Source organism: Coregonus clupeaformis, chromosome 19 (assembly GCF_020615455.1).
Source record: "Coregonus clupeaformis isolate EN_2021a chromosome 19, ASM2061545v1, whole genome shotgun sequence".
In the NCBI taxonomy this organism is placed as follows: domain Eukaryota; kingdom Metazoa; phylum Chordata; class Actinopteri; order Salmoniformes; family Salmonidae; genus Coregonus; species Coregonus clupeaformis.
In genome coordinates, this window is record NC_059210.1 from 46594012 (window position 1) to 46608196 (window position 14185).

The 14185-nt window shown below is 44.2% G+C and overlaps 1 protein-coding gene across 1 annotated transcript in view; it reads right to left on the reverse strand.

Moving 5' to 3' along the window:
- The window catches only part of wwox (WW domain containing oxidoreductase), a 226984-nt gene that overhangs the window by 124044 nt on the left and 88755 nt on the right, over positions 1-14185 (reverse strand). Inside the window, exons 7-8 of the mRNA XM_041837941.2 lie at positions 7577-7762; positions 1974-2238 (exon numbers count right to left, since the gene is read on the reverse strand). Of these exons, the coding sequence (XP_041693875.1) occupies positions 1974-2238; positions 7577-7762 (451 nt within the window). The remainder of the gene's footprint in view (positions 1-1973; positions 2239-7576; positions 7763-14185) is intronic.

Genomic DNA, 14185 nt, shown 5'->3' on the forward strand with positions numbered 1-14185 from the left:
CAAGTAGCCCTCTAGTAAATAACACAAACAACTGACTCAATAACCAAGTAGCCCTCTAGTAAATAACACAAACAACTCATTCCATAACCAAGTAGCCCTCTAGTAAATAACACAAACAACTCATTCAATAACCAAGTAGCCCTCTAGTAAATAACACAAACAACTCATTCCATAACCAAGTAGCCCTCTAGTAAATAACACAAACAACTCATTCAATAACCAAGTAGCCCTCTAGTAAATAACACAAACAACTCATTCCATAACCAAGTAGCCCTCTAGTAAATAACACAAACAACTCATTCAATAACCAAGTAGCCCTCTAGTAAATAACACAAACAACTCATTCCATAACCAAGTAGCCCTCTAGTAAATAACACAAACAACTCATTCAATAACTAAGTAGCCCTCTAGTAAGTAACACAAACAACTGACTCAATAACCAAGTAGCCCTCTAGTAAATAACACAAACAACTGACTCAATAACCAAGTAGCCCTCTAGTAAATAACACAAACAACTCATTCAATAACCAAGTAGCCCTCTAGTAAATAACACAAACAACTGACTCAATAACCAAGTAGCCCTCTAGTAAATAACACAAACAACTGACTCAATAACCAAGTAGCCCTCTAGTAAATAACACAAACAACTCATTCCATAACCAAGTAGCCCTCTAGTAAATAACACAAAGAACTCATTCAATAACCAAGTAGCCCTCTAGTAAATAACACAAACAACTCATTCCATAACCAAGTAGCCCTCTAGTAAATAACACAAACAACTCATTCAATAACCAAGTAGCCCTCTAGTAAATAACACAAACAACTCATTCCATAACCAAGTAGCCCTCTAGTAAATAACACAAACAACTCATTCAATAACCAAGTAGCCCTCTAGTAAATAACACAAACAACTCATTCCATAACCAAGTAGCCCTCTAGTAAATAACACAAACAACTGACTCAATAACCAAGTAGCCCTCTAGTAAATAACACAAACAACTCATTCAATAACTAAGTAGCCCTCTAGTAAATAACACAAACAACTGACTCAATAACTAAGTAGCCCTCTATTAAATAACACAAACAACTGACTCAATAACCAAGTAGCCATCTATTAAATAACACAAACAACTAATTCAATAACCAAGTAGCCATCTATTAAATAACACAAACAACTCATTCAATAACCAAGTAGCCAGCTATTAAATAACACAAACAACTAATTCAATAACCAAGTAGCCATCTATTAAATAACACAAACAACTCATTCAATAACCAAGTAGCCATCTATTAAATAACACAAACAACTCATTCAATAACCAAGTAGCCATCTATTAAATAATACAAACAACTCAATCAATAACCAAGTAGCCATCTATTAAATAACACAAACAACTAATTCAATAACCAAGTAGCCATCTATTAAATAACACAAACATCTCATTCAATAACCAAGTAGCCATCTATTAAATAACACAAACAACTAATTCAATAACCAAGTAGCCATCTACTAAATAACACAAACAACTCATTCAATAACCAAGTAGCCATCTATTAAATAACACAAACAACTAATTCAATAACCAAGTAGCCATCTATTAAATAACACAAACAACTCATTCAATAACCAAGTAGCCATCTATTAAATAACACAAACAACTCATTCAATAACCAAGTAGCCATCTATTAAATAACACAAACAACTAATTCAATAACCAAGTAGCCATCTATTAAATAACACAAACAACTCATTCCATAACCAAGTAGCCATATATTAAATAACACAAACAACTCATTCAATAACCAAGTAGCCATCTATTAAATAACACAAACAACTCATTCCATAACCAAGTAGCCATATATTAAATAACACAAACAACTCAAAGAGTCATATCTCGTTTAGCCCACATAGCGACAGCCATGCAATATGGTGATCCTTGAGCATCAGAAGTGTAAACTGTCTGTCTCCTTACCATAGACTTGGTGAAGGGACGGGCCAGGGTGAAGAACAGGGTCATCAGCCACCAGCTACGATGGATGGCAGTGTACATCATGTTCCCAGGGTGCACTGCGTTGCACGTGACCCCGTGGAGTGAGAGGCGTCGGTGGAGCTCATTAGAGAACAGGAGGTTACACAGCTTGGCCCGGTTGTAGGCCAGCATGGACCAGTAGTCCTTCTGAGGAGGAGACAGCACAGCCAGGTCCACCTTACCACACTGGTCCAGAAGGTCTGTAAACCTGGGGAGAGAGGAACCAAGATTAACTTTATTTACCTAGAAACTTTTTCATTTTACAGGAACAAGTCAAGGACCGAGTCCTTTAAGGATAACTTTATTGAAAGTACACTTGAATGAAATTCCATAGACCAGGGCTCTCCAACCCTGTCCTGTAGGTTTTTGCTCCAACCCTAATCTAGCTCACCTGATTCTAATAATTAGCTGGATGATAAGGTGAATCAGGTTAGTTACAACTGGGGTTGGAGCGAAAATCTCTAGGAACAGGGTTGGAGAGCCCTGCCATAGACTATACACATTTAAAATATAAGTAAGTAGTGTGCATCAGTGCTGTAGAGTTACTATAGCAGTGTGGTCCTGGCTGAATACAAATCTAAAGCGTGACATAATGTTCTTTAATTGCCTGCGACAGAGCAGTTAAAGCCCAGATGTTTGACAAGGCTCTTGAACATTACACCGCTCGTTGGGTTACTATGAGGTCACAATAACACAGAGACACACCGCAGTCAAACACACTCCCTCCTTCTCCCTCAAAATGTGTGTGTATTTCTGTCTGTGTGTGTGTGTATGTACATCTTAATCCAGTCATTAGAAACCCACCAATCAACATGTCTCCTGGTTTCCTTGTTGTGATTTTACAAGCTGCCTGCCTGGCGTTTGCTTACCGTCCCCCCTCTCCACTACATCCTTACTTGGCTAAATTCCAACATCTGCAGGCATTACATTTCATGTGAGGAAACTTCACAACTGCTTTAGCGCTTGGAGGGGTTCATAAATACATTGGCTGAGTGAAATACACATATTTTTCTCTCAAAGCAAGTTTCTTGACATTTCATATTACAATACACTCTCTTTTAACTTGCGCCTGTCTAGATTTAAATACACCACGTTGTCAACACTGTAAAATGTCTGTCTTTTTAGGTTAGAAAATAGCACAAATAGAAACATTTCTGGCTTTTACTTAGAAAAAAAGAGCGCAAATAGATCGTTTATTGACCCCATTTCAGCCATCTAACCCTAACCCTTTCACAGAGGGTGTAATAGGAGGTTTAAGATACAGCGTAACAGAGAGATTTAATACAATATTTGCTCTCCTGGTCTTTGAGCAGGCCTAATGCACTTATTAGTATTGTGTCAATTACACCGCAGACCCTGGTGTTGGGGGGTGATAACGTTTTCAGCCTTTTCCCTCATCCCTCTTCCTCTCTGTCTCCATCCCTTCATCCCTCCATCTCCCCCACCTTGTCTGCTATACGCTGTAGGTCACAGCTTTACATTACAACAGGGGGCTTAGGTAGTATAATCTACTACCAGGTCAGGGGTCAGACTGAGAGCCTGTTAGGGAAAGGCTAAGATGAAATAACCAGGAAGTCATGGGAAATAACACACAAACAGAGAAGTGAGTGACTTCAACGTATGCAATATAGGTGTGGAATGGAGCAGGCAGAATGGCAGATGTAATATCAGATATTGTCTCTATCACCTCTTCTATTCTGGACCAGTCTGTAACTGACTCTCTCTGTTCTGGCTAAGCCCTCTTTGAAGGGGTTAGGCACCGTTGATTAGGGATGGGAGAGGAGGGCGAGACTGGGGGGGAAGGGGGTGGAATAGGATAGAGGAGTAAAGGAGGGGATGGGTGGGGAGAGACGAAGATATGGGGAAATAGGTGGAAGGGAAGCGAAAAGAGGAGGAGAGGGGAAATCGGAGGGATGGAGAGAGGAGAAATATGGAGAAAGGAAATGGCCTGCTCTCGTTGTAACTTATTAAACAGGTCCTGTATCAATAATATGTTGTCATTTCACTTTCTTTCAAATCACACTTCACTCTCCTCTCTCCCTGTCAGTGTATGGGGGACCTCTTGTGAATATGAGTCTCATGCATGTCATTATATCTAGCAGAGCAGGGCTGTACTATGACTGCTGGTTGGTCAGCTAGAATAACTCTGCCCAGTCTCTCTGGAGGTCACTCAGCCAGAATCAATTTTTATTTCACCTTTATTTAACCAGGTAAGCCAGTTGAGAACAAGTTCTCATTTACAACTGCGACCTGGCCAAGATAAAGCAAAGCAGTGCGATAAAAACAACAACACAGAGTTACATATGGGGTGAAACAAAACATAAAGTCAAAAATACAACAGAACATATATATACAGTGTGTGCGAATGTAGTAAATTATGGAGGTAAGGCAATAAATAGGCCATAGTGCAAAAAAGTTACAATTTCGTATTAACACTGGAATGATAGATGTGCAAAAGATGATGTGCAAATAGAGATACTGGGGTGCAAATTAGCAAAATAAATAACAATATGGGGATGAGGTATTTGGGTGGGCTAATTTCAGAATGGCTGTGTACAGGTGCAGTGATCGGTAAGCTGCTCTGACAACTGACACTTAAAGTTAGTGAGGGAGATAAGAGTCTCCAGCTTCAGAGATTTTTGCAGTTCGTTCCAGTCATTGGCAGCAGAGAACTGGAAGGAATGGCGGCCAAAGGAGGTGTTGGCTTTGGGGATGACCAGTGAGATATACCTGCTGGAGCGCATGCAATGATTTGTAGATGACCTGGAGCCAGTGGGTTTGGTAACGAATATGTAGTGAGGGCCAGCCAACAAGAGCGTACAGGTCACAATGGTGGGTAGTATATGGGGCTTTGGTGACAAAACGGATGGCACTGTGATAGGCTACATCCAATTTGCTGAGTAGAGTGTTGGAGGCTATTTTGTAAATGACATCGCCGAAGTCAAGGATCGGTAGGATAGTCCGTTTTACGAGGGCATGTTTGGCAGCATGAGTGAAGGAGGCTTTGTTGCGAAATAGGAAGCCGATTCTAGATCTAACTTTTGATTGGAGATGCTTAATGTGAGTCTAGAAGGAGAGTTTACAGTCTAACCAGACACCTAGGTATTTGTAGTTGTCCACATACTCTAGGTCAGACCCGCCGAGAGTAGTGATTCTAGTCGGGTGGGCGGGTGCAAGCAGCATTCGGTTGAAGAGCATGCATTTAGTTTTACTAGTGTTTAAGAGCAGTTGGAGGCTACGGAAGGAGTGTTGTATGGCGTTGAAGCTTGTTTGGAGGTTTGTTAACACAATGTCCAATGAAGGGCCAGATGTATACAAAATGGTGTCGTCCGCATAGAGGTGGATCCGAGCGTCACCAGCAGCAAGAGCGACATCATTGATATACACAGAGAATAGAGTCGGCCCGAGAATTGAACCCTGTGGCACCCCCATAGAGACGGCCAGAGGTCCAGACAACAGGCCCTCCGATTTGACACATTGAACTCTATCTGAGAAGTAGTTGGTGAACCAGGCGAGGCAGTCATTTGAGAAACCAAGGCTATTTAGTCTGCAAATAAGAATGTGGTGGTTGACGATGAAGACGGCTGCGCAGTACTGTCTTTTATCGATCGCGGTTATAATATTGTTTAGGACCTTGAGCGTGGCTGAGGTGCACCCATGACCAGCTCGGAAACCGGATTGCATAGCGGAGAAGGTACGGTGGGATTCGAAATGGTCGGTGATCTGTTTGTTAACTTGGCTTTCAAATACTTTCGAAAGGCAGGGCAGGATGGATATAGGTCTGTAACAGTTTGGATCTAGAGTGTCACCCCCTTTGAAGAGGGGGATGACCGTGGCAGCTTTCCAATCTCTGGGGATCTCAGACGTTACGAAAGAGAGGTTGAACAGGCTAGTAATAGGGGTTGCGACAATTTCGGCGGCTAATTTTAGAAAGAAAGGGTCCAGATTGTCTAGCCCAGCTGATTTGTAGGGGTCCAGATCTTTTAGAACATCAGCTGTCTGAATTTGTGTGAAGGAGAAGCGGGGGGGGGCATGGGCAAGTTGCAGCTGAGGGTGCAGAGCTGGTGGCCGGGGTAGTGGTAGCCAGGTGGAAAGCATGGCCAGCCGTAGCAAAATGCTTGTTGAAATTCTCGATTATTGTAGATTTATCGGTGGTGACAGTGTTTCCTAGCCTCAGTGCAGTGGGGAGGAGGTGCTCTTATTTTCCATGGACTTTACAGTGTCCCAAAACTTTTTGGAGTTAGTGCTACAGGATGGAAATTTCTGTTTGAAAAAGCTAGCCTTTGCTTTCCTAACTGATTGTGTATATTGGTTCCTGACTTCCCTGAAAAGTTGCATATCGCAGGGGCTGTTCGATGCTAATGCAGTACACTGCTGGTCAAGGGCAGTCAAGTCTGAGGAGAAGCAGGGGCTATACCTGACTGCCTCTGATATAAACGGGACAACATACTGTAGCAGCTGGAGATCACTGTATACATATGGACAGATACAGGCTAGTTGATAAGTCCATACATCATGTGTTTAATAGGTCTCTCTCTCTCTCTCTCTCTCTCTCTCTCTCTCTCTCTCTCTCTCTCTCTCTCTCTCTCTCTCTCTCTCTCTCTCTCTCTCTCTCTCTCTCTCTCTCTCTCTCTCTCTCTCTCTCTCTCTCTCTCTCTCTCTCTCTTCTCTCTCTCTCTCTCTCTCTCTCTCTCTCTCTCTCTCTCTCTCTCTCTCTCTCTCTCTCTCTCTCTCTCTCTCTCTCTCTCTCTCTCTCTCTCTCTCTCTCTCTCTCTCTCTCTCTCTCTCTCTCTCTCTCTCTCTCTCTCTCTCTCTCTCTCTCTCTCTCTCTCTCTCTCTCTCTCTCTCTCTCTCTCTCTGTGTTCATGGTGTATGCACCATGAACACATTTTATTTGTGTGTGTGGTTTAGAGCGAGCCCAGAGGTGAGGAACTCTGACCTGTTCACCGGACGTGCTGTTTTCAACCATCTCTTCTTCTCTACCACACCTGCTGTCTCGGCTATGAAAAGCCAACTGACATTTACTCCTGAGGTGCTGACCTGTTGCACCCTCTACAACCACTGTGATTATTATTTCACCCTGCTGGTCATCTATGAACGTTTAAACATCTTGAAGCACAATCTGGCCTTAATGGCCATGTACTCTTATAATCTCCACCCGGCACAGCCAGAAAAGGACTGGCCAACACTCAGAGCCTGGTTCGTCTCTAGGTTTCTTTAGGCTGCTTATGTAAAAAGGCTTTATAAGTAAATTTGATTGAACATTTGATTGATTTAATACACACTGAGAGTTAGTTTACAGTGAGAGGGCCTGTCATGTTAGACAGTGTACAGTACGCTGACCTGCTCCTATGACTGGCCCGTAGAAGAAGAAGTCAGCATCTTTTAGCAGGGGTTCAACCACAAACAGTACAAACTAAGTCCTCATATTCAGTTCTGTCTTGATTTAGATGATTACATATAGTGTAAGTGTGAGGGTAGGGCTTATGGTTTAGGGGGTTAGGTAGTGGTTATAAATAATATTTGTTTAGTCAGTGAATACAGACCTATGTGACTCGGAGGACACCACCACCACACGGGCGGGGGCGGAGCGTCGCAGCACTTCCTGTAGACACTGTACCAACAGGAAGTGACCTATGTGGCAGATCTGGAAGGTGGACTCCAGGCCATCCTCCGTCAGACGCCAGGGCTGGGTACACACCGCTGCGTTACATATCAGGATGTGGAGCGGCCTACGGGGAAAGGAAAGGGACATACAGAGCAATGAGACACTGAGGGCCAGTATTACAAGGTATAGGTACTGTGACCTATTCTCGACACTGTAAACAGAGATCTAGAGAGAAGGAAAGAGTGGTGGAGAAGGAAAGGAACGGAGAGGGGAAGACAGGAGGGAAGGAGAGGGGAAGACAGGAGGGAAGGAGAGAGGAAGACAGGAGGGAAGGAGAGGGGAAGACAGGAGGGAAGGAGAGGGGAAGACAGGAGGGAAGGAGAGGGGAAGACAGGAGGGAAGGAGAGGAAGACAGGAGGGAAGGAGAGGGGAAGACAGGAGGGAAGGAGAGGGGAAGACAGGAGGGAAGGAGAGGGGAAGACAGGAGGGAAGGAGAGGAAGACAGGAGGGAAGGAGAGGGGAAGACAGGAGGGAAGGAGAGGGGAAGACAGGAGGGAAGGAGAGGGGAAGACAGGAGGGAAGGAGAGGGGAAGACAGGAAGGAAGGAGAGGAAGACAGGAGGGAAGGAGAGGGGAAGACAGGAGGGAAGGAGAGGGGAAGACAGGAGGGAAGGAGAGGGGAAGACAGGAGGGAAGGAGAGGGGAAGACAGGAGGGAAGGAGAGGGGAAGACAGGAGGGAAGGAGAGGGGAAGACAGGAGGGAAGGAGAGGGGAAGACAGGAGGGAAGGAGAGGGGAAGACAGGAGGGAAGGAGAGGGGAAGACAGGAGGGAAGGAGAGGGGAAGACAGGAGGGAAGGAGAGGAAGACAGGAGGGAAGGAGAGAGGAAGACAGGAGGGGAGGAGAGAGGAAGACAGGAGAGGAGGGAAGGGGAGGGGAAGACAGGAGAGGAGGGAAGGAGAGGGGAAGACAGGAGAGGAGGGAAGGAGAGGGGAAGACAGGAGAGGAGGGAAGGAGAGGGGAAGACAGGAGAGGAGGGAAGGAGAGGGGAAGACAGGAGGGAAGGAGAGGAAGACAGGAGGGAAGGAGAGAGGAAGACAGGAGAGGAGGGAAGGAGAGGGGAAGACAGGAGATGAGGGAAGGAGAGGGGAAGACAGGAGATGAGGGAAGGAGAGGGGAAGACAGGAGGGAAGGAGAGGAAGACAGGAGGGAAGGAGAGGGGAAGACAGGAGAGGAGGGAAGGAGAGGGGAAGACAGGAGATGAGGGAAGGAGAGGGGAAGACAGGAGGGAAGGAGAGAGGTGTGCTATTCCTGTGTGCAGCTGCTAGAGACAGGGTATTAGTGATATGATATACTGTATGTATACTGTATAGAGGGCTTCCTCTCTTACTCCCCCATGGTCTGACTGAGAGATACTGAATACAGTTGGACACCAGCCAACAGAAACAACCAACACCTGGAATAGTCATCATATCAACCTGAGAGCGGGGAGAGAGAGGGGGAGGGAGAGAGGGGGAGAGAGAGAGAGCGAGAGAGGGGAGGGAGAGAGAGAGGGGGGTTGGCAAAAAATACTTTAATCAGTTATAGAACCCATTGCCCTCTATGGCTGTGAGGTTTTGCATTGTACTTTGTGTACAACACAAAACCCCAAACAATGCATGCAGAGCAGAATTAGGACTATACCCGCTAGTTATCCAAATCCAGAAAAGAGCTGTTAAATTCTACAACCACCTAAAAGGAAGCAATACCCACACATTCCACCACAAAGCCTCACCTACAAAGAGATGAACCTAGAGAAGTCCTATCAGCCAGCTGGTTCTGGGGCTCTGTTCACAAACACAAACAGACTCCACACCAAGGGACTAGAGTTCCGGTCTAGAAGCACTGTTTTGACTGCTCTTACAGTTTTGCTTCGGTACTGTGGTTTAACTGACGCCAGGCCAAGGGAGACAAATTCCATAGACAGCCACATAGATTCCTAATAAGACACTTTAGTCATCACCTTTGTGCACAAAACATCAATTTAATAATTCAAATAATTGTAGCTGAGGCCGATTGTTTTTCCATCACTCACAGCCAAAGATATTAACATTTTAAATTCATCCAATGTCTGACATGTTTTTGGATGACGTGATGACGTCGTCGCTGCTCACGCTGCTCCATGTGCACACTGAGTGCTAGTGCGCATGCGATGTTGGTCCGTATAAACCGGATGCAACCTGGATATAGACGGTCCATGAATCGGCGTACGCGAACGTTAGAAAACAAAGGTCGACATCTTGGACGCAGTCTCCAGTTCTTATTATACCTCAGTGATATACACGCACACACTTCCATACAATCAAACCCACCATACACACACACACTTCTTCTTCTGTGTGTGTGTGTGTGTGTGTGTGTGTGTGTGTGTGTGTGTGTGTGTGTGTGTGAGAAAGTGGAGATTGCCATGTCGGGCTGTGAGAGATCCTTGTCGGTGACAGCACCGCTTCAGCGAGCTCGAAGCCACAGTAACACAGGCGAACAATCCAAACACACCTCACCAATTTTTTTATTTCTTCCATTATAATTAATTATGAGGCCCAGGGCAGTTTGTGTACCCTGTGTTTAAGACAGCCTGCTGGATTCATTAAAAACTGGATGCTAGAAAATTAATGTGTGAATTGTATTGCCTGGCTCTAATGAGTCTTCCCTATAACACTGTTAGAGAGGACTGGAGTGAACGTTCACCTTCAGGCCTCCTAACACACAGCACACACAGGGTTTATTACTGAGAGTCACACTCAGTCCACACCAACTACAGAATGCTTACGTATGCAAATCATATACTACTGTGCTATATACAGTATCATTAAAAAAGTCTTAACCCCAGTGTTTAACCCAAAGTAAGAAGTCATCATTAGATTGAACTCCAAAACCACTACCTAAAATGTGACCAGCATCAGTGACTTGGAAGTCAAGACCCTTAATACAGCCAGAGAACAGGTTTGATGGTTAATAAGAAGACAGTGTTCCTCAGAGGCCTGGCCTCCTCTGTATCACCACAGCCAGAAAACACTATATACAGTGGGGGAAAAAAGTATTTAGTCAGCCACCAATTGTGCCAGTTTTCCCACTTAAAAAGATGAGAGAGGCCTGTAATTTTCATCATAGGTACACGTCAACTATGACAGACAAAATGAGGGAAAAAAATCCAGAAAATCACATTGTAGGATTTTTAATGAAGTTATTTGCAAATTATGGTGGAAAATAAGTATTTGGTCAATAACAAAAGTTTCTCAATACTTTGTTATATACCCTTTGTTGGCAATGACACAGGTCAAACGTTTTCTGTAAGTCTTCACAAGGTTTTCACACACTGTTGCTGGTATTGTGGCCCATTCCTCCATGCAGATCTCCTCTAGAGCAGTGATGTTTTGGGGCTGTCGCTGGGCAACACGGACTTTCAACTCCCTCCAAAGATTTTCTATGGGGTTGAGATCTGGAGACTGGCTAGGCCACTCCAGGACCTTGAAATGCTTCTTACGAAGCCACTCCTTCGTTGCCCGGGCGGTGTGTTTGGGATCATTGTCATGCTGAAAGACCCAGCCACGTTTCATCTTCAATGCCCTTGCTGATGGAAGGAGGTTTTCACTCAAAAACTCACGATACATGGCCCCATTCATTCTTTCCTTTACATGGATCAGTGGTCCTGGTCCCTTTTCAGAAAAACAGCCCCAAAGCATGATGTTTCCACCCCCATGCTTCACAGTAGGTATGGTGTTATTTGGATGCAACTCAGCATTCTTTGTCCTCCAAACACGACGAGTTGAGTTTTTACCAAAAAGTTATATTTTGGTTTCATCTGACGATATGACATTCTCCCAATTCTCTTCTGGATCATCCAAATGCACTCTAGCAAACTTCAGACGGGCCTGGACATGTACTGGCTTAAGCAGGGGGACACGTCTGGCACTGCAGGATTTGAGTCCCTGGCGGCGTAGTGTGTTACTGATGGTAGGCTTTGTTACTTTGGTCCCAGCTCTCTGCAGGTCATTCACCAGGTCCCCCCGTGTGGTTCTGGGATTTTTGCTCACCGTTCTTGTGATCATTTTGACCCCACGGGGTGAGATCTTGCGTGGAGCCCCAGATTGAGGGAGATTATCAGTGGTCTTGTATGTCTTCCATTTCCTAATAATTGCTCCCACAGTTGATTTCTTCAAACCAAGCTGCTTACCTATTGCAGATTCAGTCTTCCCAGCCTGGTGCAGGTCTACAATTTTGTTTCTGGTGTCCTTTGACAGCTCTTTGGTCTTGGCCATAGTGGAGTTTGGAGTGTGACTGTTTGAGGTTGTGGACAGGTGTCTTTTATACTGATTACAAGTTCAAACAGGTGCCATTAATACAGGTAACGAGTGGAGGACAGAGGAGCCTCTTAAAGAACAAGTTACAGGTCTGTGAGAGCCAGAAATCTTGCTTGTTTGTAGGTGACCAAATACTTATTTTCCACCATAATTTGCAAATAAATTCATTAAAAATCCTACAATGTGATTTTCTGGATTTTTTTTTCTTCTCAATTTGTCTGTCATAGTTGATGTGTACCTATGATGAACATTACAGGCCTCTCTCATCTTTTTAAGTGGGAGAACTTGCACAATTGGTGGCTGACAAAATACTTTTTTCCCCCACTGTATATATATACAGTGGGGAGAACAAGTATTTGATACACTGCCGATTTTGCAGGTTTTCCTACTTACAAAGCATGTAGAGGTCTGTAATTTCAAAAATCCAGAAAATCACATTGTATGATTTTTAAGTAATTAATTTGCATTTTATTGCATGACATAAGTATTTGATACATCAGAAAAGCAGAACTTAATATTTGGTACAGAAACCTTTGTTTGCAATTACAGAGATCATACATTTCCTGTAGGTCTTGACCAGGTTTGCACACACTGCAGCAGGGATTTTGGCCCACTCCTCCATACAGACCTTCTCCAGATCCTTCAGGTTTCGGGGCTGTCGCTGGGCAATACGGACTTTCAGCTCCCTCCAAAGATTTTCTATTGGGTTCAGGTCTGGAGGCTGGCTAAGCCACTCCAGGACCTTGAGATACTTCTTACGGAGCCACTCCTTAGTTGCCCTGGCTGTGTGTTTCGGGACGTTGTCATGCTGGAAGACCCAGCCACGACCCATCTTCAATGCTCATATTGAGGGAAGGAGGTTGTTGGCCAAGATCTCGCGAAACATGGCCCCATCCATCCTTCCCTCAATACGGTGCAGTCGTCCTGTCCCCTTTGCAGAAAATAATCCCCAAAGAATGATGTTTCCACATCCATGCTTCACGGTTGGGATGGTGTTCTTGGGGTTGTACTCATCCTTCTTCTTCCTCCAAAGACGATAAAAATTACAGACCTCTACATGCTTTGTAAGTAGGAAAACCTGCAAAATCGGCAGTGTATCAAATACTTGTTCTCCCCACTGTATATATATACAGTTGAAGTCTGAAGTTTACATACACCTTAGCCAAATACATTTAAACTCTGTTTTTCACAATTCCTGACATTCAATCCTAGTAAAAATTCCCTGTCTTAGGTCAGTTATGATCACCATTTTATTTTAAGAATGTGAAATGTCAGAATAATAGTAGAGAGAATGACTTATTTGAGCTTTTATGTATTTCATCACATTCCCAGTGGGTAAAAAATTTACATACACTCAATTAGTATTTGGTCGCATTGCCTTTAAATTGTTTAATTTGGGTCAAACGTTTCGGGTAGCCTTCCACAAGCTTCCCACAATAAGTTGGGTGAATTTTGGCCCATTCCTCCTGACAGAGCTGGTGTAACTGAGTCAGGTTTGTAGGCCTCCTTGCTCGAACATGCTTTTTCAGCTCTGCCCACACATTTTCTATAGGATTGAGGTCAGGGCATTGTGATGGCCACTCCAATATCTTGACTTTGTTGTCCTTAAGCCATTTTGCCACAACTTTGGAAGTATGCTTGTGGTCATTGTCCATTTGGAAAACCCATTTGCGACCAAGCTTTAACTTCCTCACTGATGTCTTGAGATGTTGCTTCAATATATCCACATAATTTTCCTTCCTCATGATGCCATCTATTTTGTGAAGTGCACCAGTCCCTCCTGCAGCAAAGCACCCCCACAGCATGATGCTGCCACCCCCTGCTTCACGGTTTGGATGGTGTTCTTCGGCTTGCAAGAATACCCCTTTTTTCCTCCAAACATAACGATGGTCGTTATGGCCAAACAGTTCTATTTTTGTTTCATCAGACCAGAGGACATTTCTCCAAAAAGTACGATCTTTGTCCCCATGTGCAGTTGCAAACCGTAGTCTGGCTTTTTTATGGCGGTTTTGGAGCAGTGGCTTCTTCCTTGCTGAGCGGCCTTTCAGGTTATGTCGATATAGGACTCGTTTTACTGTGGATATAGATACTTTTGTACCTGTTTCCTCCAGCATCTTCAAAAGGTCCTTTGCTGATGTTCTGGGATTTATTTGCACTTTTCGCAGCAAAGTACGTTCATATCTAGGAGACAGAACGCTTCTCCTTCCTG